The 24,708-nt window shown below is 54.2% G+C and overlaps 1 protein-coding gene across 10 annotated transcripts; it reads right to left on the bottom strand.

The window, feature by feature from the left end:
* Positions 1 to 1,247: 1,247 nt before the first annotated feature.
* Positions 1,248 to 24,703, bottom strand: cul9 (cullin 9). 10 transcript variants are annotated; one of them, XM_008430524.3, is made up of 45 exons: positions 23,739 to 23,869; positions 22,197 to 22,895; positions 21,933 to 22,087; positions 21,008 to 21,613; positions 20,798 to 20,939; positions 20,535 to 20,725; positions 20,279 to 20,465; positions 19,992 to 20,201; positions 19,715 to 19,913; positions 19,422 to 19,623; positions 19,163 to 19,353; positions 18,897 to 19,093; positions 18,229 to 18,377; positions 18,063 to 18,151; positions 17,458 to 17,563; positions 17,160 to 17,387; positions 16,922 to 17,012; positions 16,668 to 16,839; positions 16,015 to 16,120; positions 15,854 to 15,949; positions 15,611 to 15,786; positions 15,401 to 15,534; positions 14,672 to 14,857; positions 12,027 to 12,056; positions 11,446 to 11,582; positions 11,174 to 11,356; positions 10,509 to 10,666; positions 10,237 to 10,435; positions 9,993 to 10,161; positions 9,675 to 9,820; positions 9,480 to 9,606; positions 9,218 to 9,423; positions 7,338 to 7,582; positions 7,066 to 7,183; positions 6,695 to 6,940; positions 6,021 to 6,161; positions 5,794 to 5,958; positions 5,469 to 5,632; positions 5,302 to 5,395; positions 5,142 to 5,216; positions 3,640 to 3,750; positions 3,450 to 3,567; positions 3,240 to 3,373; positions 2,855 to 2,946; positions 1,248 to 2,659 (listed from the first exon to the last, which is right to left on the bottom strand). In XM_008430524.3, the coding sequence occupies exons 2-45, from the start codon at positions 22,888 to 22,890 to the stop codon at positions 2,437 to 2,439; spliced, it is 7,788 nt and encodes a 2,595-aa protein (XP_008428746.2). In that variant the 5' UTR covers positions 22,891 to 22,895; positions 23,739 to 23,869; the 3' UTR covers positions 1,248 to 2,436. The 10 variants fall into 10 exon arrangements, with proteins under 10 accessions (XP_008428746.2, XP_017164383.1, XP_017164386.1 ...); XM_017308894.2 differs by having other exon boundaries at positions 2,790 to 2,946; XM_017308897.2 differs by lacking the exon at positions 23,739 to 23,869 and adding an exon at positions 24,567 to 24,703 and having other exon boundaries at positions 2,790 to 2,946; positions 20,535 to 20,939.
* Positions 24,704 to 24,708: the final 5 nt, after the last annotated feature.

Genomic DNA, 24,708 nt, shown 5'->3' on the forward strand with positions numbered 1-24,708 from the left:
CAAACTGGTTCAGCCCAGATGTAACCTGCATCAGCCACTCTGACTCCAGACTGATGCTACTAGTTTCAGTCCAGTTTACATGGGTCAAAATTATCTGAGGTTGATTAAACTGGTTCCAGTCGCGGTTTTGGTCAGATTCAGTGAACATGCTGCTGCCGTGGAGATAAAAACCTTTCTGGTTCCGTTTGGTTCTGTTTGAGCAGACCTGAGTTGGATGAAGTTGTTTATTGGGGAACTTTACAAACTCCAATCTAAAGACAAATTATAAGAAACTCACTGAAGTCCTTCTGGCAATTGCTAAGAAATGCATTACAGCAAAATGGAAATGAGACGCCCCCCTTCCAGCTCAACAGATCAGGAGCTGTGACCCCAGAAAAAATATCCGCCTGGATGCAGAACAGAAGAAAGACTATAAAATATGGCAACTACTATCTATGGCACCCATTTTAAGGTATGCAAAACCCACCTGCACACTGGATTGACTGATCTTCCTGTAATGCAGCTGGACTCAGGATCTGTGAGCGAAACTGATCACATCTGATCCATTTGTAATGATCGTAAATGTGTTACTTTAGGTTTACGTCTCATTGTTTGAACGCTGTTCGGTCCTGAGCCAGTTTCGTCTTATAAGTTAATAACTGTGATGTTAAAGTCTTTTCTCCTGTAACGAGCCTCAGTGGAGTCATGAACCACCGACAGGCTGAGGCGTTAAAAAAACTGCTGCCGGGTCTGAACCGTCCGGTTCTGATCCAGAAAGACGCCAAGAAAGTTTAACCTTTATTTCAGATTTACTGAGTCACAAAGACAGAGCCACAGCAGAGTGGACCGGGCCTCGACCTGACCAGAACCAGGATGGAGGTTCTCCCGCCTCCAGTCCAGTACTACTGGAACTGCAGGGCGGCGTCACCAGGAAGAACCGGCTGACCCATCAGAACCAGGTGCAGCTCCACGAGGGAACAGCAGCACTGGTCGAGGTCGTCTGATGCTGAGATGAAGACCGCTTTGTTCTGCAGAACATCTGGACCGCTGCAGGAGCCAGAACCGGACCAGTGGAGGTCCGCAGTCTCCGCCTGATATTTGACCCGATGCGTCTCTGAGGTCACAGGGAAGCAGAGGCTCCTCCAATGACCTTCAACCAGAGCCGTGACATCACCACCATCTGGACCCCGAACAGCTGATCTCAGTGTGTGTAGCCTAAAGGTTCTGGTGGTTCTGGTGGTTCTGTAGAACAGGAGCAGAGTCGGATGCAGCGCTGCAGAAAAGCTTTTATTTTGTTTGCTGGCTGAAGGAAACAGAACATCGTAGAACATTATGAATATATGATCTCTTAAAATTACAGCAAAATAAGGAGCTGGAGTATCAGATACCCGACTCCAGAACTACGACCCAGAACTCTGACAGAACCGAGTCACTGCAGCGGCGCCGCTCGGTATCGCGGGCCTCAGGTGCATAGAAACCTCCGGGCTGGCCCCCAGGTAAAATTCTGATCGAGGCGGCAGGAGGCGGCGTGTTCCTCAGGTGAAGGCCGGGTCCGTCAGAACCAGACCAAGGCAGAACGTGAGGCGGGTCGGGGACCGATCCGATCCAGTCCGGTCCAGGGAAAGAAGCAGCGGGACGTCGACCAGTCCAGAGGAGGTCCAGAACACCTGCCGGGTCTGAGCTTCAGGAGCAGAACCAACCGAGGGCCCGGTTCCACCGGTTCCACCGGTTCACACAGACAAAACTGGTTCCACACCAGTTTACACCAATCCAACTTAAATGGTTTCTACTTTTGATCAAACCGGTCTCTGAGTGTTGGGTGGAAACTGGTCTGAAACCAGTTTACACCAGAATCAAACAGGATTAGACTGGACAACCGAAAGACTTTGTTCAGACTTTGTTCCACTGCATTCACAACAATCTAGTCTCAAACCAGATTAAGTCAGCATGAAATGTGTTTTAAGATGGTTTCCCATGAGTGCGAACTGGTTCCAGGTCTGTTCACACTGGCTTTAGTTTGATCTGCTTCCAGATCCCTTTGGACCCGTTCACACCGGGTTCAAACGAGTTGAAATCAGTCTGAGATTAGATTGTTTTCAGACCGGTTACCACTGGCCTGTGATCAGTGTGAACCCGTCTCAGACAACGTCAAACTGGTTTAATCTGGTTTCAAACTGGACTAGCTATTTGCTTTGGTGGAATCAAATGGTTGTCAGACTGGTGCGAACCGGTTCCTCTGAAACTGGACTCAGAACCGCGTCTGAGCCGCGGCCCGTCCCGTACTTTGGCCTAAAGAGAACAGAATCAGAAAGTGAAAGCAAGAGCAGCAAAGGGGGTCAGGGGTCAGGGGTCAGGGGAGGACTGGATCGTTCCGTCGGCCCAAATGTCCTCAAGGTGACGTCACACGGCTGGGAGGGGGCGGGGCTTCGTCCTCTCCTCCTCGGGTTCTGACCCGGCTCAGTCGAAGGGGCTGAAGTCCCTCTCCAGGTTCTCGGACTCGTCGTCGTCGGAGAAGAAGTCGTCCTCGTCGATGTCGTCTTCATCGTAGTCTTCGTGCCACTCGGGAACGTACTCTTCGTCGTACTCGTCATCATCGTCCTCCACCTCCTCGCCGCCCTCCCCGCCGTTGTACGTGTTGTTGTCAGAATCTCCAGAGTCCGACCCGCGGTTGGACTTGGACCTGAAGGAAACCAAAGATAAGACACACCTGGCCTCACCTGCATCAGAACCCATCAGATGCAGGAAGCGTCTGATTGGTTCTCTGAACGTCTGAAACTGATCTGGGATCAGACCCCATCTCAGATAGATACCAACTGAGAGAGAGGGACAGGTGAGGGACAGGTGAGGGACAGGTGTGTCCAGGTCCAGCACTGACCCCTTGTTGGTGTCCGTGTGGTTGGACAGGCTGGACGCCTGCGTGGTCTCGGGCTCCTGGCCGCTCTTGGTCTGGTAGCCGACCCTGAAGTCCTGGACCAGAAACACATCAGAGTCAGACTGGAGAGTTCACACTGGAAACTGGTTTAAACTGGACTACCAGTGACTCTGGACCAAACTGGATTCATTTTGAAATTTTAGAGGTCATGGGTTCCAAGATGGCGGCCTGACAGCAGCAGCCAATCCCTGAAACCCGCCCCACGCCCTCTGGGTGCCCGGAGTCGGACCCGAGACCAGGGACTAAACCGGTTTACCACAGGTCCTTAATCCGGTTCCAGGTGGTTTTAATCTGGATTAAAGCGCTTCCTGCGGTTCCGGACAGGCACCTGGGTGGAGTGCTGCAGGATGGCCAGCAGGCGCTCCTGGATGCGGCGGATCAGCTCCAGGCCCGTGTTCAGATGTTCTGGTTTGAGCAGCCGGACGCAGGAGGCCAGGTCAGTGCACTGCAGCAGCGTCTCCTCTGAACACAGAAACCAGTAAACCCAGTCAGACCAGTAAGGCCTGTGGCTGTGCTGGTGGCTGAGGCCAGGTCTCACCCAGCAGGATCTGCAGGGCGTTGGTGTGGAGGTCCAGCGCCTCCGTCTGCTGCTCCATCACGTCCATCTTCTCCGTCTCCTGGTTGTAGTAGCTGTAGACGCAGGAGTAGGCCAGCACCTGCAGACACAGAGCAGGGCATAGTTGGCGCGCCGCTCAGCGCTCCACAGGCCAACAGGAAGTGGAAGCTACCTTTCTGGCCTGAGCCAGGACTTTACAGGCGTCGATGACGAAGGTCAGCGACTTCATCTGCAGAGCCTCGTTGATGGACGACACCTTGGTCTCCAGGCCGACGGCAAAGTCCTGAAGCACAAACAAAACTTCCTGATGCTGTCTGGAGCAGTGATCCCGAACCCGGACCAACTGGTACCGGGCCGCGCAAGAAATAGTGAAATATTTCCATTTTATGTTTTATTTGAGTCTGGAGGATCTTTTATTTTGAAAAGCCTTTAACCGGATTCTCTCGGTTACTTGCCGCCAACACTGAGGCCACAAGCAGCAAAATGAGTCAGAAACAGATCAGGTGTGTTTGGAAAGTTTCTCTGCAAAGGAGAAAAGGCCCAGAGAAGAGAGAGGAGGATGGATTTATCCCAGACCGGTAGGTGAGTCCCACATTACAAGCCGCTCTGCGTAACATGCGGCGACCGGCTGCTAATGAGGTAATGAAGCTTCAAGCTGCTTCACCACGTAGAGACCAAGCAGGCTGTGGATATCAGCAACACTTCAGGTGTTATTGTCTCCCATCACTCCCTGATGGGACCGTCTGGTTGCAGAGAAACAAGCTCAGGGCTCCGTTAGTCATTATCGTGAGTTAAAATGTTCACTAAAGTAAAATGTTGGTTTTTGTGGCGCTTCTCTTATTTAGAAGAGATATATAAACGTTACCATAGCGACCAGAGTCAGAGCGTTTGGGTCGAGAGGAGATGAGTAGAGCTTGTGAGTCTTAAGTCTGGTTTAGACGGAAAGATTTCAGAATGTCGGCCGATTCTCCAAACCTCTGTGACCTCAGAGCTGATAAAGTCCAACAGGTTCGATCGGTTCGTGTGTCCAAGGCAGGAGGAGCAACACGAACCGATTCCAGTCAGAACATCCCGATTCCAGAGGATAATCCAGTAAAACCCCAACATAGCAGGAATTTAGAATAACCAAACATGGATGACGATGTAGAAACAATAGTGATAGTTTGTGGAGTCATTTGAATAAAAGACGTAACAAAAAGAAAAGGAGGTGGATGAAAGACGACGGAGCAGCCGCTCTATTTGCTGCTCTATGATTTGGAGGTGAATGTTTTTTCATAGTTAACATTTTATCTGAATAAACATAATAATGACCTTTAGATTTAATAATAAATCTACATATCATCCACATATCATCTCCGATATGTCAGCTGTTTGGGATTCCCCTCTGCTCTGACGTCACCGCGCTTTCTGATTGGCTGCCGCCACATTCAGCAGGTTGTTCTCGTTCCCAGTCAGGGGAAACACCACAGGCTGCGATAAACAGACCAAGACAACCCAAACTGGGAATATTCAGGCTTTAGCGGGATGCAGAAGCCTCATCTGGCGGCTCATCCCCTCCGCGGTAATAATACGGTTGGGGACCACAGGTCTGGAGGAATGGCACAGCGCCCCCTGCTGGCACCACGCCACACTGCTCCATCTGGTTCTGATGCAGAGCTCTGCTCTGGTCCGTACCTTGGCCTGATGGTGGAAGGTGCATCTCTCGTTGTAGTCCTGGAACTTCTTCTCCTGCCGAGCAGCTTTACTCACCTGCAGGAAGCAGGAACAGACAGTGAGCGCTTGCTGCTCTCTGATTGGACGAGGCGCGTGATGATGTGGCGGCGAGTCGACCAACCATGGCGGAGCAGTTGTAGTAATCTTTATGTGTGGGTTTCCATGGTTTCAGGCAGCGCCAGCAGAAGCCGTGGTTACATTTGGCACAGGTCATGCTGGGAACAGACAGAGACCTTCATCACCTTCATCATCACCTTCCTCATCACCATCTTCATCTTCATCACGTACTGCAGGCAGCCCTCGTTCTTCTCGATCTGCGCCTGGCAGCTGGGGCAGCGCTTGGAGATCAGCTTGGCCAGATGTTTGCTCTGCGCCTCCATGCTCATCCCCTCGTAGAACCCGCCGTCGTCCATCCACTGGGACATGTGGCTGCAGCTGGCCGGGTAGTGGGCCTGGGGGCAGAGGTCAGGAGGTCAGCGACCCGGGCCGGCACCAGGGGCCGCACAGACACCAGCCCACAGCCGGGGGCCGACAGGAAGCAGCTTCTGGACCGCGACCCGCCCTGAAACCGAGACGTACCGACCCCGACCCGCCCTACGGCGTGACCTCTGACCTCGGGGAAGTTGCAGCTGAAGCAGGAGGACCAGCAGCAGCGGGAGCAGGTGCCCATGCTGCCCACGGCCTCCTTGCAGAGGATCTGGTCGCAGCCCTGGGGGTTGGTGCACCACGTCAGGTTGGAGCAGCACTCCACGTAGCCTCTGAGCAAGGCGTTCTCGTACTGCGCAGAGGAGAGCGGGGTCAGAGCCGGCGCCCCGCCGGGGTGGCGGCGAGCGGCGTTACCTTGGCGACGGTGTCCCTGTCCGTCACGATGCCGAGGAAGAACTGGGAGGTGGGCTGAGCCTGGCAGTCTGTGATCGGACAGTTACAGTTCATGACCAGATTCTGTTCGATCCGCGCCGTCAGGTACTCCTGCCAACATGACTGGAAGGGACAGAGAGAGATTCAGAGCCAGAACACAGAATATATACACACACACACAGAATATACACAGAATATACACAAACATACACACACACACAGAGAATACACACACACACACACAGAATACACACACACACACACACACACACAGACAGAACACACACACACACAGAACACACACACACAGAATATACACACACACACACACAGAACACACACACACAGAATATACACACACACACACACACACACTTACACACAGAACACACACACACACAGAATATACACACACATACACACATACACACACACACACAGAACACACACACACACAGAATATACACACACATACACACACACACAGAATATACACACACATACACACACACACACACACACAGAACACACACACACACACAGAATATACACACACATACACACACACACAGAATATACACACACATACACACACACACACACACACACAGAACACACTCCGTCTGAGACCCCGGCAGCTTCGGGGCGGTTCTGACCCGGCAGCAGTAGTGCATGCAGCTCAGCGTGGGGACGGGCTCGGCGTCGGGGCCCCGGGGCCCCAGGCAGACGGGGCAGGTGGGGGCGGGGCTCGGCGGCTGCGGGTTCCTGCAGGTGAGGCCGGCGGCCATGATGACGCCGTCGGGGTCGTCGGTGTAGCGCTGCACCAGCAGGTCCACGTTCCACCTGCAGTGGATCAGCAGGTGTTCGGCCCGGTCCGAGTCCAGGCTGAGGGTCGCCGACACCTGCGGGGACAGGGAGAGCGTCGGCGGCCTGATCGCCATGGCGACGCAGGGCGAGAACCGCCGGGAGGCCCGCGTCGACGGAGCCGCCACAGAACCCGCCAAGAAATAGGCCGGCGAACTCTGACCTGCTGCACCGTCCGCTGCATCAGCTGACGGACTTCCTCCTGCGTCATTGTCCGGCCCATCGAGAACAGAACCGAGTCCAGAACCCCGTCCTCAAACCGCTGCGGCGCCGGTACCAAACTGGGGACATGAGGACAGAATGAGACGGACAGACGGCCGGACACTCGGAGGCTCCCGGGTGTCTCATTTTATCCCTGAAGCCTTTGTGGACAGCAGCTCTGTCTGAAGCGGGTCAGAACCGGGCCGCGTGTGTGCGTGGGGTCAGGGGTCACACCTGGTGTCGGCCACGCTGTCCTTCCTGGAGCCGGCGCGGCCGAAGGAGAACTGGGCGTGGCCCTTCTGGGGCGTGGCCGGGTCCTCGGGGACGAACTCCACGATGTGCGGGTTGTCGTCGTTGCGGCGGACGCAGCCCTTGTTGATGACGTGCATGATGCAGGACAGCACGTCGCCGGTGCTGCAGCCGAAGCGGCCGCCGCCCGGGGAGCGAGCCGCTTCCTGCTTCTGGCACGAGTCCATGACCTGCAGGGGAGCAGCAGGAGCCACACAACAGAACCTGGATGATCGTCTATCCCAGTGTTTCTCAACCTTTTTGGCCCAGCGCCCCCCCAGCCCTAACCCCAGCTCCCTCGCCGCCCCCCACCAAAACATTTGTAGGCTACTTTCTGGTTCTGAAGTGACAATTATTTTATCACTAATGTTACCATCACTATTGTAGATGTTTTGAATCGGCGCACTGATCATGTTTTCCCGGACGCTCCTTCACCTCGCGCACATAACGGGGTAAATGTAGCGAGTTTTGCCCTAAACGTATCGGCGTCTGGAGGAGGGGGGCTGGGGGGGGGGGGGCGAGCGTATGTTTCTACGCTCCTTCATGGGGGGCGATTTATGTTTTCGCATCCACCTGAATAATGTGTAGTTGGGCTCCTGCCCATGGCACTTCAACAATATTATTTTACCTTTTATCTGGAAATAGTGTCTGTTTATTCTTGCCATACAGTCTCTGTATTAATTATTGCTCTAAAGGTCTTGCCATACCAGTTTATTCCTCTGTATTTACTTTAGTTTCTTAGTTTATTTTTGCATTTTGTTCTTCATTCATTTCCATTTAGTTTCCTTTGATTAGTTTTATCCTCTCCTGGTTTATTGCTATGTCCACTTTAGTTTCTATCCTGTTGCTACATTTATTTTATCGTTTATTCACCATCAGTAATCTTCACTCATCACCTGCTGCGCTTCCTAATCGTCATGTTTCACATCATGTGTTGATTTTTCACTGTTCAGCGTCGGATTCTCTGTTTTTATGCCATAATTCACATCTAGTTCGTTGCTCCGTTTCATGTCCCGTTTCTCCTGTTTCAGAGTTTTGCGCAATGTGAACGTCTTGTTTTAACCCCCTAAGGTGCAGGGCGGTGGGGAAGCGTATCGGTGGGGAAAAGGCAGACTGACATAAACCTTTTAAAACAACGGAAACAATTTCTGCATTCTGATTATTGAAATGTAAAAGTGCTGTGTTGTTCTATCACCCTGTTTCATACCGGACCACTTACAGTGTTAACGCTATAAAATGAAGGCTCTCTATCGAGGTATCACCATGGAGGGATTTCTTTATTTAAATGGTTCATTGTTCAGAGGGATACTCAGTGAGGGTATCGTGATTTTAGCTACCAGTAGCAGGAGAACGGAGCTGCGCCAAGAAGCTAACAAACACTGAATAGAAGAAGAGCTGCCATCATACAGCTGCAGCCAAGCATGATTTAATGTTACACAATACAGTTTTACCAAGTTGCTCAAAGTCTAAACTGGTATTGTTGTGTATTGAAGGTGTAAAGTTTACCTTCAACCAAACGCCCCCCAGAGGAATCCCAGCGCCCCCCTTTTGTAAAAATGTCCGCCAGCGCCCCCTGCCGTCCTCTGAACGCCCCCTGGGGGGCGGTACCGCCCACGTTGAGAACCGCTACTCTAGAGCTAATTATGGAAATGGGGACGTTTCACTCATTCTGCCATGTTGGTTTTGTTTTACTTTTATTTAATTTCTAAAACTGTTTTAATGACGTAATGAAGTTACGGATGAGCAAAGCTGCAGCCACATGTGGATCCTAAATAAAATAAGGCTGCAGTGCAGCAACGCAGCGGCGCGGTGGTGCAGCGGCTGACCTTGAACACCAGGTTGTCGATGTGCATCTCCTTCTCCTGCTTCATGATGTGGACGATCAGGCAGTAGATGAAGTTCCTCTTCCTTTCCAGCGTTCCCGCCGCGTCCTCGTCCACATTCAGGTACGTCTGCCTGGGCAGCAGCTGCAGCGACGCAGGATCGCCCTGCAGGCTGCGGGACGCCACCTGCTGGTTCAGCTGCAGCACAGCTGAGGATGGGAGGAAGGTTAGAGAGGAAGAGGAGGATCAAGGCTGCAGCTCTTACCTGCGCTGGGCTCTTCCTCAGAGCTGCAGGTCAAAGGTCCTCCGTCTGCGATGAGCGGCTGCAGAGCGTGCAGCAGCACGGCAGCGGACAGGCCGCTCTCCTGCAGCAGCTGCTGCACTCTGACCTCCTGCAGACACACGGCGGGTCAGAACCGGCCGGAACCCCGGCGCCACCGAGTCCCGGCTGGATCCTCACCTCCTGAGCGTTGAAGTGCAGCAGGATGAACATCTGCAGCGTGGAGACGTGCAGCGTCCAGCCGCCCAGCCGCAGCTCGCCGTGGCCCAGCCACGTCCACTGCAGCCGCCGAGGCTTGGAGTGGCTCAGGCTGTACATGGACTGACCTGCAGACACGGGATGAACGAGCCCCAGCTGGTTAAACTGAAGCCCGGCTCCAGACCAGCAGCAGAACCAGAGCTGAACAGAACCTCAGTGCTTGAGTTCAGATACACCTGGTTTAATCGCAGTCAGGAATCAAGCAGAGATAAACCAGTTCAGCCAGTGTCTGCAACTCACTGTGGCTGTAGAACTGGGTGAAGTGGTTCAGGTAGGAGCAGAGCTCAGCTGGAAAATGTTTGGCCGGTTCATCCAGGAAGCAGCCCGAGGACACGGCCCAGCACCGTGGAGACAGAACCAGAACCTGGACCTCCGCCTCCTCCTCGGACTCCACCCAGTCTTCCATGACCTGCGGCAACAGAAGGACAAAGGAGGAAGGAGGCTGGGGGCCGGCGCCCCCTGCTGCCCGCCTGCCGCGCCCTACCTGGTCCTGCTCCTGCAGGTGGCGGTCCAGCTGCTGCAGCCGGTACAGGTGGAACTCCTGCTGCAGCTCCGCCGACTCACTCAGGTTCTTCAGCATCTGCTGAGGGAAGCGACTCGGGAAGCAGCTGCCGATCTGGTCGATCACAGCGCTCTCCAGCCACACGTTGCCCTGGGCGAGCAGCCGGTCCCCGAGGTAGTACCTGCACAGGTAGGAGGGGGGCGGAGTCTCATCGCTGCTGTGGAACCGGGTCGGTTCTGCTGGGGCATTCCTACCTGTAGAAATGCTCGAAGGTGTTGGCGAGCTCCAGGCCCGACAGGAAGAGCATCGGCTCCAGGAACTGCTGCAGCCGCTGCAGAGTCTCCACTCCACCAGAGGGCGCCGCGCTGGCCTGGATCATCTGGTCGATGTACTGAGCGAAACGCTCACTGACCTGCAGACACAGGAAGTTAGGAAAGGAGCCATCAGACTCCAGAAACCTGAGCTTCACTGACACAAAGCGAGGGGGCGACCAGAAAACCTGGAAAAGCCTGGATTAAATCTGAGTTAGGCCTGGATTATCACCGTCTTCCATCAGTGGCTGGAGACACTGAGGACATTCAGATGTCCACTTTGGACAAAATAAACAGCTGCTCCATAGACAGAGGCTGAAACACCAGAGAACCGCGGTCTGGACCAGTGAGGACGAGGGACATCGGTTTAAACACAGACATGTCCACACTTTGGACAACAAAGGACAGGTGGTTGGAGAGAAGAGTGAAAGAAGCCATTCATGATCCACTGATCAGAGGAGACGGCTTGACAGGCTGGACCCGTCCTCTCAGGTGTCCACAGGACGGCCCAGTCTCAGCCTGAAGCTCCTCTGGAGGGTGAAGCGTCATTCCTCCACAGGAGCCTTAAGCCGGACCCTCCTGATTGGACCCGGCGGTTCTGGACTCACGTGCATGGCTCTGAGGATGGAGAGCTGCAGCAGCGCAGCAGAGAAGCCGTGTCTCAGAGCGAGGACGAAGGCCGTCTGCTGTCCGAACAGCTCCTCCATGGCGTTCTTCAGGCGCAGGTACAGACTACGATAACGCTCCACAAAGTCCGGCAGGCTGCAGCTGGACTCCAGGAACTTCTTGACCTGGTGGAGCAAGTGACTCACATGATGCAGAGTTCAAAGTTCATGACTGAACAGGACAGGTGAGGGGGTTTACGTTGGTGTGGCTTTACCTGCCGCTGCACCACTCCCTGCCAACAGAGGGCGATGCCTGCAATGCTGCTGCTGCTCTTCACCTTAGGCTTGGATGAAGACGAGGAGGAGGAAGAGGAGGCAGCAGGGGAGTCTTTGTTTTTACCCTCTTTACCGTCTAGAAGACAAACGGCACAGAGTTGCTGAATGGAGCAGGGTGAAATCAAAACCAGAGAACTGCAGCCACAAACACAAACAATAAAAATTAAGCCAGGCTGCGACTCCTTCCTCTGCTTCCCTCTCACCGGGAACCGGGTCAGAACCGGGTCAGAACCGGGACCATCATGGGAGGAGCTCAGTGGTCGAAACTCAAAGAAAACATGGCCACATCTGAATGAAGCTGAGTGGTTTGGTGGGTTCAGGTGCCCCCTGCTGGATGCCTTTACACCTGCAGGGCTTTAGTTTTAGTGAGCAGCGCCCTCTTGTGTCCAGTCGGAGATTAACAACCCCCTCAGTGTTCTCCATCCAGCAGGGGGAGCCGTGCCAGGATCCTGGCCTCATCGCACCGATGAAATGAGAGCAAAAGAAGAAGAAACGGCTTCAGAACCGAGCTCATACTCACTCTTCAGCTCTTTGCTCCGGTTCAGAACCTCTGCAAACAAAACAAACTCCTTTAGTCTCCAAACTGCCCCGGGGGTGAGGGAGTTCTCATTCCGCCCCGCTTTGAGTTCAGTTGATGAACAAACCGGATCAGTACCCCACCCAGTTGGATCACTAATCCGACCCACCGGATCAATAACGCGACCATCAGATAATTAACCTGGCAGGTACTCGTAACTTCCACACTGGATCACTAACCCATCAGATCAGTACGAGCCGGTCGGATCAGTACCGAGGGTTTCCCCCAGAGGACTTGAGGTGGTTTTGTATTAAAAGATGTTACTGGAAGACATCGTCTGCCAAACGCTATTTAAACCCACAACTATAGCGTCTTAACGACAGACGGAAAATAAATTAAAATGAATGTCAGTTATCCATACTGCGTCAGGAGCCCCATCAGGTCCCTGGGCTTCAGGGCCCCATAGATGCTAATATTTTAACACAAACCAGACATATAAATGCAACATTTGTTTATTGAGATCATCAATGCTGCTAGATTGGATGTGATGGTTCCAGGGAGGTTCCAGCCTGTTTCATCTCAGGGTTGCCACCCATCCCGTCGCCCCATGTCTGGCCGTTAAATGTGTATTGAACCGATAGACTCGCCCATCACACACATATCAACACTAAGTTTAACAATAATGACCCAAATAAAGGAAATGTTAAGGTCAGCTAAATTCTCGCAGCGGGAGCTGAAGGACCCTGAACGCTACGGACCGACGCTGTTGCCTAGAGACGGACACTACGCAGCCGCGGTGAGCTGCTATCAACCCACGACTTTTCAAAACCTCCTGATCCGATTCTCCACCGTCCTTAGAAGCAAAACCTCTCGCAAAGATACAGACTGAGTCTCAAATCCCAGGCTGAACGTGTCTGAGGATGGAGTCTGTGTCCGTCGCGGCGCGGCTGTATGACGGATGGATCAGGACAGGAACCGCAGATCTATAACACTAAATCTATAACTCTGGACCTATAACTCTAGGCCTATAACTCTAGACCTATAACTCTAGACCTATAACTCTAGACCTATAACTCTAGACCTATAACTCTAGACCTATAACTCTAGGCCTATAACTCTAGACCTATAACTCTAGACCTATAACTCTAGACCTATAACTCTAGACCTATAACTCTAGACCTATAACTCTAGACCTATAACTCTAGGCCTATAACTCTAGGCCTATAATTCTGCCAGAATTAACTAAACCCACGTTGAAATGTTGTTAGTGGAGCTCAGTGGAGATCATTTAGTCAAATTCTGCCCAATAAGCCCTGGACCAGCCCGGCATGATGAGCTAAATCCGCTAAACTGTGCATCTCTGCTGAATACAGAAGAACGAGAAGATGTCATTTATGTGGCTTTAGTAGTTCTTCCATTTCGTGTCTGTTGAGTTTTTTATAAGCACCACAGAAACTGTTTTGGTTGCCCGAGCTTCATGTTTATCTGGCCTCTGCGCAGCCACCCGCATCAACTCTGGCTGACTAAGCAGTTGATGTGGTTGCATGCACCGTGTAACGGTAAAAATAAGAAAAAATTATCATTAGATAAAATAAAAACAGAGTGATGCGCAACTACAAGGCAAGTGCGGAAGCTCCTCCACAGGCTGAACCGCTTAACCACGGGCCAACCAGGACCACATACATAAACGTGATCAGAACAGAAACAGAGCCAGGTGCTGGGCAGCAAGTTGAGATGTAAACACCGCATAATTCTTTGCTCACAAAGATAAATCATTCTCAACACTCGCGCAATGCGCATCTCTGAAAGAGACGACTACAGGTTATACCATAGAGCTGCACAAGCAAAGCTAACGCGGTGGGTTTTAATCTCCTACCTTGATGTGGAGTTTTCCAAAGAAACACAATTTCTCACAGGGGGTTGATGTAAATATCCATACAGGTCAACCTGTGTCCAGTTTGAGCAAAAGGAGGAGTGTGCAATCTGCACAGAAGTAAACTTCAGACATCAAGCAGCGACAGCGCGCAACGCAGTGCAAAGCAGTACGACTGGTCTGCGCAGCTTTGTGGCCTGTTAAATGCAACAACTATAATCATATCATTTAGGAATAATTCTGCTCCGCCAATTAAACGCTCAGCGCAACAGAGATGCTTGCAGTCCGGCTTATAATTTAAAAAAAAAATTAAGCAATTTCTTCTTCTAAAAACAAAAACAAGCCTCACTTAGCCTGGAAGGGTGGGAGCAAGTAAACTCTGGCTATCCGCCAGGCTTATAATACACTGGGGGAAACCCTGAGTACCCCAGACCATCAGATCATGAACCCATCGAATCATAGACCCATCAGATCATGAACCCATCGAATCATAGACCCATCAGATCATGAACCCATCGAGTCATAGACCCATCAGATCATGAACCCATCGAATCAGTACCCCACCTGTCGGATCAGTACCCCACCTGTCGGATCAGTACCCCACCTGTCGGATCAGTACCCCACCTGTCGGATCAGTACCCCACCTGTCGGATCAGTACCCACGCTGATGGAGTAGTAATCCATCAAATCATTAACTCAACCCATCGGATCTTCATCTTAACCTCAACCTATCAGGTCACAAACTGGCCCAGCTGGCTTTGCTGGTTTCACTCACTGGACTTCATTGGAGGTTTGAGCTCCTCGCCGTCAGCTGAACTCGTGTCCACATGGACCAGCAGGTGAGTGAGGCGTCTCACTCTGGAGTTAAAGATGGCGGCTCGGCTCTTGCAGCGGCGGGCCACCTCGGAGTTCTCCAGGTACTCGCTGAGGAGCCACGACAGTGGACTGGATGCTTTTGATTCTGATAGAACATGAAGCATAGTTCAGGCTCAGAAAGCTTCAATTAGGAAATATTTACAGACCAGAACCTCCTAAAAGAAAGAAAGTTCAGAAACCACCCAGGTGGATTTTTACACCTGGAGGGTCCAGTGACACAGAACACAGTTCTGAAGAGAGTGAAGTGTCTCAAAGCAAGTTACATCTTTAGGTCTCAGTAACGCATCTAAGCTGAGGCCTTCCTGTTGTGAGTAACCTAGACACCACAGATACAGGCTTTGTCCCTCCCGCCGGTCTCCAAGTTTTGATTCCCTTAATCTTTACATTTCTGTGCTTTCCAATATGTAAATAGACTTGGATTGCTTAATAAATGTATTTCCTCGTTTAACTCAGTCTTACAGTCTTCACTCTATAAGACAACCCCAAACATAAAGTTGTGTTTTAGAGGGAAAATGTTAGAGAAACAGAACAGATTGATCTTCACTGAAGGAAAATGTTGTTCATCAGGCCAGACCTGCAGATTAGAATAAGCTTGACATCCTGTGTGTGTGTGGGTAGGCGTGGTCACCTGACAGCGTGATGCTGTGGACGATGGGGCTGATCAGAGCCTCCCAGCAGGTCCGACCCAGAGCTTCGGCAGCTTCAGCGTCCGGCAGAAACCGATCTGCAAACATCTGTTCGTGTCTCAAAGCACTGTTCAGCCTAAACACACACAGATTCCAGTTCTCGGTGAGTCAGCAGCGGCTGCAGAATCACTCAGGCAGAGAAACGTTTGTACTTGTTGAAGAGCTGCAGCAGCTGAGCCTTGTCCTCCACCACCTCCTGACACCAGGTATGGGCCTTGGTACTGTAGAACAGGTAAGTACGGCGGCACAGCTGCTCCTTGAACACGGGCCAGAACGTGGGCTTTGGACCCAGAACCTCAAAGCCGTGGACCCGAGTGTCGATGCCACCCTGCAGCACAGAGGGGCGGATCAACACCTGTGGAGGAGGTCCAGAGCTTTAAGGAGCAGAGACTGACCTGCTGGCATCTCTTGATCCTGATCTGGATGATGGACCAGAACCGGGTCATGTTCTCCAGGAGAACCACGCGGCTGGCTGAGGCAGCGACGTTCACCTGTAAAGATGGAGCGGGGTCAGATGGGGAACCGCCCTTGGTGACCTGGGCAGAACCAGACTCACCGTGTTGAGTTCTGTGTTGATGTTGGCCGGGTCATCCCCGCCCAGAACCAGGATCCTGGCCGGCATGTAGCTCGAGTCCTCACTGGCGACCAGGATGGCGAGTTGTCTGAACATGGAAACACTCGATATAAAAAGTCAGGTGACACAGGCAGGTAGACCAGCTATAACAGACGGCCGCACCACAAAACCACGCCCCAAAAAGACGCCTAGCAACAGAACCTTTCACCTGGAAACTCCTGAGATGGAGAGAGGTGACCACGCCCACCTGGTGACCACACCCACCTGGTGACCACGCCCACCTGGTGGCCACACCCACCCGATAACCACGCCTACATTATGACCACACCCACCCGATGGCCACGCTTACATGACCACGCCCATCTGATAACCACACCTACATTATGGCCACACCCACCTGATGACCACGCCTACATGATGACCACACCTACATTATGACCACACCCACCTGGTGGCCACGCCCACCCGGTGGCCACACCCACCCGATGGCCACACCCACCTGATGACCACGCCCACCCGGTGGCCACACCCACCTGATGGCCACGCCCACCCGGTGGCCACGCCCACCCGATGGCCACACCCACCTGATGACCACGCCCACCCGATGGCCACACCCACCCGATGGCCACACCCACCTGATGACCACACCCTTGTGCATGTAAATGTTGATGAAGTGCGAGCCAGTGCACCCATTGGACTCCCAGTAGGTTTTGGGGTTCTTGTCAGTCAGCTTGTTGGCTCTGTGGTGGTTGGAGGAAACCTCCACCTTTTCCCAACATTTATCCTCCTTGAGCTCCACACTGGAGCCTGGGAACATCAACAGGGACACCAGTTAGACCAGTTTCAGAAACCACTGTGTCCATGAACATAAAGGAACATCTGCACTGACCCTGACACAGGTTCCTCAGGAAGACGTCGAAGAAGGGGATGTTGATCGGCTGGTGGCTGCGGCGGTGCTCCTCGATCTGACCCAGCACCATCTGACACACAACAGGAAACACAGGCAGCACATGACTCACAGCAGCCAATCACTGGAGACCATGAGGACCTGAGCTCTTTACTGCTGGAGATGAAGCTAAGATGTTCTCCAGAGCATCTCCAGGCCCAGGGACCCTGCAGGCGCCCACCTGGATGCATCCGGCCAGCACGCTGGTGGTCATCTTCTTGTAGAGGCTGGCGTATTTCTCACAGTCACTGATGAGGTCTCGCAGCTCGGTGACCAGCAGCAGGTTGGTGCTGTGTTTATCCAGAGCCTTCACCAGAGACTCCTTGGTCCCCAGGCGGCACATAACCACTGCATAGTCCTTGTTCAGTGAAGCCAGTCGGTACAAGAAGCGGATGAAGAGCTGCACCACCTGTGGAGTCATCATAGCAGGTTAGCCTCTCACCATGACCTCTGACCTCAGAACCAGGAGCGCTGCTAACCTCTCTATCGTTGATGAACGCTGTCATAGTGGACAGACACGGTTCAATGCTCTCGTGCCATGGCAGCATGTCCTCCTCGTAGTTGTCCAGGAACTTGTTGAGGATTCTGCAGGTACAGTCAGAGTCAAAGATCCAGCAGCACCACTGGAGCCACTGGTGGCAACACCAGCAGCACCACTGGTGGCAACACCATCAGCACCACTGGGGCCGCTGGTGGCAACACCAGCAGCACCACTGGAGCCACTGGTGGCAACACCAGCAGCACCACTGGGGCCACTGGTGGCAACACCAGCAGCACCACTGGAGCCACTGGTGGCAACACCAGCAGCACCACTGGAGCCACTGGTGGCAACACCAGCAGCACCACTGGGGCCACTGGTGGCAACACCAGCAGCACCACTGGGGCCGCTGGTGGCAACACCAGCAGCACCAAAGGAGCCACTGGTGGCAACACCAGCAGCACCACTGGGGCCGCTGGTGGCAACACCAGCAGCACCACTGGAGCCACTGGTGGCAACACCAGCAGCACCACTGGGGCCGCTGGTGGCAACACCAGCAGCACCACCACAGCAGCAGCAGCTCCAGAAGCACCAGTGGTACCTTACCTGAGGATGGACAGCTGGACCGCCCGGTCGGCTCGGTGCTGCTCCATCAGGCGGACCAGGTCCTGGTAGGTGTCCCGGCTGTGGGTGACCTGCATAAAAATACGAGATGAGCTGTTGCACGGCGGCAGCACGGGTTCTGTGGGTTTGAACAGATCTTTTACGGTACCTGTCGGCGCTCGTCCTCCAGCTGGGACGTATCGTCGCACAGTAGCTGCTCCAGGGTCTGGATCACCTCTTTGGTCACCGTCAGCTCCTTCAGGCTCACCACCAACATCTGCAGCTCTGTGTCCTTAAAGTCCAGCTGGTCCTGGCTCTCTGAGAAAGACGACCTGGTTTATTCATAGAACAGGACCTGTGTGGTCCATAGAACCTGTGGTTGCCTGAGCTCACCTTAAATACAGAAATAAAGCTGCTTCATGGAATAAACTAGACGAGGCATCTGCCTCACAGACTAAAGTGAACAGGGTACATACCTCATAGATTAAAACAGTGAGGTATACACTGGTGGTTTTAATTTCCTCAAGACATTCCATCATCTGACTGGCCTCATCAGGACTTGTGTCTAGATATGACTGAGTATCATCTGCATAACGGTGGAGATTTATACCGTGACGTCTAGTAATTTTATCAATTGGAAGATGTATAGCAAAGAGAACTGGGCCGAACCAGAGCCCTGCGGTTCTCCAATAACCAGGCGATGTAAACCAGCCTAGTACTGCTCCCCTGACCCTTGACCCTGCAGCAAGTTGGATCTGTTCAGGAGCAAAACGATCTCAGCAACAGTCCCGAGTCAGGGAAAGGGGCCTTGGTCGTGCCCGCACCAAAGACCCGTACCTTTGCTCTCCAGCTTGTGCACCATGGAGATGTGGTTGAGGGCGATGATGGCCAGCATGGTCTCAGCCCTGGACAGTGTCAAACACTTTTTCAGGATGGCGGTGACACCGCAAGCCACCAGCTGCTCTGCTAAGCTCTTGTGGCTGGCGATGAGCATGATGATGACGAGCAGCCCGTTCCGGACCGACAGCATGCAGCTGCACAGAAGAGCGGTTTGAGCAGGGAGTCATGGGAACGGGGAGCTGCGTCTCGGAAGGAGAACTCACCCTTTGGACTTCAGCATGAGGTCGATGGCAGAAGGGATGGTGCTCAGGAGGCCCTTGGAGCCTTCAGGAGTGGCCGAGCCGATGCTGGCGAAGATCTCCAGCATCATCTGGGTTCCCGACTCTGACAGCGGCAGGCTGCTGCCGACGCTGCGCAGGTCGTGCTTACTGGCGCCGGTGATGACCTTTAGCGTCTGAGAAAGAGGACTGGGTCATCATCATCATCATCCTCAACAACATAAGAGAAGACGGTGAGTCTTACCGCCAGCGCCAGCTGGAGCACGTGGACCACAGTGGAGAACTCCTGCATGCATGACAGGACCGCTTTGACCCCGCCCTCCGTAGCGAAGCACACCCTCCACTCGTACTTTAACATGAGGAGGTGGGTCAATCTGAGCGTGCTCACAACCACATCCCTGGAGGAGGAGCCCAGCAGCTCCACCAGCAGCTTCAGCACCTTGTCACTGTCAGAAACACACCGGCTCAGGCTATTTCTTGGACAGAGTAATTGGTCCAGTCTATGTCCTGGACAGGGGCTACTCTGAGGTCCCTCACCGTATGGTCTGGGCTGAATCGCTCCTCATGGAGTTCTTGTCCTGCACACTCTTCTCCTCCAGCAGCCGAGTGATGAAGAGGACGGCGGCCAGCTGCTGGGCGGGTTCTGAGGCCGAGCCTCCCTTCTTCAGGATGTCCACCACCTCCCCCAGCTTCTCCAGCAGGCTCTTCTTCCCCTGAACCCGCGGGTTGTTGAACACTGCAGGAAGACAGCATTACACCTCGTCACCAACACGGAGACAGTCGCTCCTCATCGTCATGATGAAGATGTCCCCACCTTTCATCTTGTCCTCCAGGTCGTCTGGATACTTGCTGTCGTCCTCAGAGGGAAGCTCGCTCTCCGTCTCCGAGCAGCCAGAGTCCAGAGGAACTTCCTTCTTGGCCTTCTTGGAAACTGAGCCTTTAGCTGAGGAAGAGTAGGCCGACGATGAGGAGGTGAAGCTCGGTGTTCCTCCTCCCAAAGCGGGTGGAGCCAAGGAGCTTTCTGCTGCAGAGAGAAGTAGAGGGAAGCAGAGTGAGCAGCGTGGCAGAGACAGGAAGGAGGTCCCTGAACCCAACTCTCACCCAGCAGCTCTTCGTCCTCCAGGCTTCCTCCTCCTCGCCGCAGGTAGTGCTTGCAGAAGGCGTGGGAGCAGAGCAGGTCGCCGAGGCACCAGGACGGCAGCGCCTGCTTCAGGTAGTGCAGCAGCTTCTTGGACACGTCTCCGGGGACGGACAGGCCGATGAGAGACGCATCGTCTGGCTGCACCTCCTGGACAGAGGACAGAGATGGGTCTACCGGCTCTAACCCGGAGACAGGGGACACGGCGAGGGGCCCCACCTGGTCCTCCAAGCTCTGCTGCAGCAAGCTGTGCACCTCCTGCTGCTGCTTGGGCTCCAGCTTCTTGATGAAGAACAGCACCTCCCACCACTCCGCTCGGCTGAGCAGCAGTGGCTCCGCCTGCAGCGCCTCCGTCAGGTAGGGCAGCGAGTACAGGCCGCCCGGCGGCTTGGAGAAGAACGTCTGGCTGACTGGGGGCAGAGGAGGAGGAGAGGAAGAGAGGAGAGGAGAAGGAGGCATAGCGGGCAGGAAGTCCACCTTACCTGCGGTGAGTTTGAGCGTTTCGGTCAGGGTGGAGGCCTTCTCCTGCGTCTCCCTGTCGGACTGGCTGCTGCTTCCGCTGCCCAGTATCTCCACCATGTGCCAGTGGACCCAGTAGGTTCTGGACAGGGAGTTCCAGTAGACCTGCAGACAGCACAGCGTGATCCTAAAGTGGCTCCGAGCCGACCGAGGCAGCAGGACCCGGTCCTCACCTGAACGGGCGGCGAGCCGTCGTTGCTGTAGCGGAACTCGCCCTCGTCGCCGGCGCTCACCTCCTCGTAGTCCTCCAGCATGCGCACCGCCATGCCGCTCTTCAGGCTGTCCTGGACGTACTCCACATACGCCGAGCGGCTACTGAAGTCCGACCGCGCCTTGAAGCCGTTTCCGCCCTTCTTCTTGGTTGGCGTGGCTGCCGGCGCCGAGACCGGGGAGCCAGCAGCCGGTGACACAGATGTGGTGCAAAAACGGGGCTGGAAGATGGAGCGGAGGATGGGGCGGGGCACCTCCTCCGCCCGCTCCTCGCTGCAGGCCACGCCCCCTCCTGGCTGCCGGCCGGAGCCGTCGGGGGGCTTCCGGTTCCGGTCCCAGCCCATGACCCGGACCAGCTCCGAGATCAGGTTGGCCATAGCCATGGTGAAGTCAAACTCCTTCTGAAGGCGGAGGAGGTCTGTCTGGTGGGCGGAGCCTGAGGAGGTGGGGGCGGGGCTACCGTCCGGTCTCTCTGAGCCTGGCTCCGCCCCCGCAGTGTTCAGCTTGTCCATCAGAGACGTAACGCACAGGTATCGCTTCACCAGGGAGAAGAGCAACTTCCCGGGTATCTGAACAGACAGAACCGCATCAGAATCAGATCAGAACCATCTGATTTTGGTCTGGTTCCGACCCAAACCAACAGAATTGTGTTGCTACAGTATCCCACAGATAGCAGCTCTTCCTAATTCTAAAAGAAACTGAACCCCCCAGGTGTGGGGCTACCAGGAACAGGTGGAAATACCTGGGCAGGTGGAAATACCTGGGCAGGTGGAAATACCTGGGCAGGTGGAAATACCTGGGCAGGTGGAAATACCTGGGCAGGTGGAAATACCTGGGGCAGGTGGAAATACCTGGGCAGGTGGAAATACCTGGGGCAGGTGGAAATACCTGGGGCAGGTGGATGCCCTCGAAGGAGATGCCGTGCTCCTCGGAGGACGTCGTCTCGGCGAACAGCTCCAGCAGCGTGAAGCGGTTGTCGAAGTCCATGTGCTGCTCGATGCCGTCCTGCTGGCTGAGGGACAGCAGGACGTAAGCCCGGCTCCCTGCAGGGAGACATAGGGGCACCGGGTCAGAACCGGGTCTATCCGGGTCAGCCCGCTCCACAGCAACTAAGCCCTACACCCAGGCCAGGTTACCCAGAATGCAGCTGACCTGCGTCGTGTGAGGCCAGCGCCCGGAGCATCTTGCCGGCGCTGCGCCTCGTCTGCGTCTCCTTGTTGCACAGCAGCTCCATCAGCAGGTTGAGGGCGCCGGTCTCCTTGAAGACGCCGACCAGCGAGCCGATGCTGGCGTAGGCGCTCAGCACGTGGATGGTGTGCATGATGTTGATGGAAAAGTCGCTCTTCTTTGCCATCTGCTTCCGGGCGCGGCACACCAGGTTCTTCACGTCCTGCTTCATGTCGGACAGTTCCACCTCATCGAATGTCACGTCTGCCGGGAACTCTTCGCCGCCCTCAGGGGCGCCGTCCGCCGCCTCGCCGCCAAGCTGCTTCTCCTGCGGCTGTAGGGGGCGCTGCGCTTCCGCCTTCCTCTTGCCCAGCAGCGTGGGGCAGTTGGCGTACACGTCCTCCATCGTCATCCACATCAGGATGTTCTCCGGCTTAGCTTCTCCGGACGTGGATCCACCGGACCCGCCTACGCCGGTCCCTCCCCCGCTCGGCCCACCCGTCTCGCCGGCTCCGCCCCCGCAGCTGGACCCGTCGTCCACAGTGACAAGGCACCAACGAATCAGGTACTCCGTCTGGCCATCATGGGTCCGGCGCTGGCGGATCAGCTCTTCCGGGTACGCCTGCAGGCTGGGCCCCAGCTGGACCAGCAGGTTCCCATTGCGGCGCTCGCCCACCATGGTTGCTATGGAAACAGAGACACACATCAGACAACACGACAGAAAACGGGTCGAGGAACTGGACCTGGTTCTGTTTTATCCTCAGAGTCTGGAGGAGTTTGACCCAGACCAGAACCTTCAGACCAGAACCCCTCTCAGCAGAACCTTCATCCTTCTAGGTGTCCTCTGGACGTTTCAGTCAAGGGTTCTTCAGCTGCACTCTCCCTGCCGCCAGCAGGACAGTCCAGTCCGCCCTTGGATCCGTCAGAACCGGGCCCACTCAGGTCCTGAGGTTCCTTCAGTCAACGGGCCAATCAGGGAGCAGCTCCACGAGTCAGCAGGTCATGGTTTCTACCTCACGTGATCGACAGGTTAACTAACTGTTTAACTAATAATGTAACTAGTTAGCAGCTTAACTAACGTGACCGTTAACTAGCTAACTAGGTAGTTGACCAACTAATTGTGTTTCTATCCCTCTGTGCCGTTGACGCAACGTGCTGACGTCACACCGAAGTCCGCTCCGGATTCACAGGGTTTAAGTTTACACCCACCAGGAACCAGAACCTGCTGCAGTCGTGGGTCACGCAAGACTCTGGTCTGCTGGTCCATGATGTTCCGGAGAATTCGGCCCGGCTAAACACCAGAACCTGGTAACGGCTGAGGAGAACCGGGTCCAGCAGCTGTTAGAGCTACCCAGTTCCGGTTACAGACAGCACATGAAGTAGACCCAAAGCTAAACCGAAGTGGTTCGGAACGGTTCTAGTTCTAAACAAACCGTGTAGAGAACACAGTCGTCCGCTCCGGACCGGAACCCGGTGGACCTGCCCCCCTCCTCAGTGTGAGTCCGGTTTACCTGGCGAGTCCCGCACCTGCAACTGCGCGCGCACTTTCCTCTTTCGCCCTAACGCAGTCTTTTCCAGCCTGGTTCTGTAGGTTCTGTCCGGGTTCTGCCGCAGGTTTGATGCGCACTGTCACACCACGGAGCGCGTCTTCCGCCTCTGTGCTGATCTTCCGGTAAGCTGTTAGCGCAGTAGCGCCCCCTCTGTTCGGAGGATCCTGGATTCTACGGAGATCAGCATGACTCAAAATGAAATAAATCCTGTCATGCATGCATAACTGATGTCTAACATCAAATCTAAATGTTAATCTGGAGATCATGCTGTCAGTCATAGTTTTATTTATTTATTTCATTAGGGTGTTTTGTTTTGTGAGTTATTTCATAGGCTTATGTTTTCTAACCGTTTTTATTTCAGGCTCTTTTTGTTTCATGTTCTTATATTCAAGAACGGAGAAGGGCGAAGAAGGCCACGTTCAGGGTTTTCAGAACCGGAACCAGAACCAGAACCTGACACAGGAGACAACAGTTCCTGTGGAAACAACTGTGAAAACCTGAGATGGTTCATGTGAAGCTGCTTCAGATCCATCAGAGGTTCTGATGGATCTGAAGCAGAGTGTCTGCAGTGTTCTGGTCAGCAGGGGGCGCCTTTACGAATAATTCGTAATTATTCAAAATTACTAATTATTTATTAAAAAATTCAGCTGTTCCAGTGATGAAGGACCTCAGCAGGTTCTCCAGGAGGCTGAACCTCCCCTTCCGTGTGAGGAGGAACCGTTCTTCCGGCTCTGATCCGGGTCAGACCTCCATCTGGCCCCTGGAGGAGGCTGGAGCTCCTCAGAGAGCAGAGATGTCTTCTTACCTGCGGGGCTTTAGGACCATGAGGAGGAGCTCTGAACTGAACACCTCCTCTGTGTTCTCAGCTCATTCCTCCTCCTCTGCAGGAGACCCAGCCTCCAGCCTCCCGGACACCTGGGCGCTCTGCTGCCCGCCCGCCGAGCTCC

This window comes from Poecilia reticulata, chromosome 15 (assembly GCF_904066995.2).
Source record: "Poecilia reticulata chromosome 15, P_reticulata-male-v2, whole genome shotgun sequence".
In the NCBI taxonomy this organism is placed as follows: domain Eukaryota; kingdom Metazoa; phylum Chordata; class Actinopteri; order Cyprinodontiformes; family Poeciliidae; genus Poecilia; species Poecilia reticulata.

Excerpts from the sequence above, each read along its gene's own strand:
- cul9 (XM_017308897.2), bottom strand. The coding sequence starts at position 22,890 with ATGGTGGGCGAGCGCCGCAATGGGAACCTGCTGGTCCAGCTGGGGCCC. Across the intron at positions 10,667-11,173 it reads CCATCCTCAGAGCCATGCAC|GTCAGTGAGCGTTTCGCTCA; the intron begins GTGAGTCCAGAA and ends CTGTGTCTGCAG. Across the intron at positions 9,424-9,479 it reads TGAGGAAGAGCCCAGCGCAG|CTGTGCTGCAGCTGAACCAG; the intron begins GTAAGAGCTGCA and ends TCCCATCCTCAG.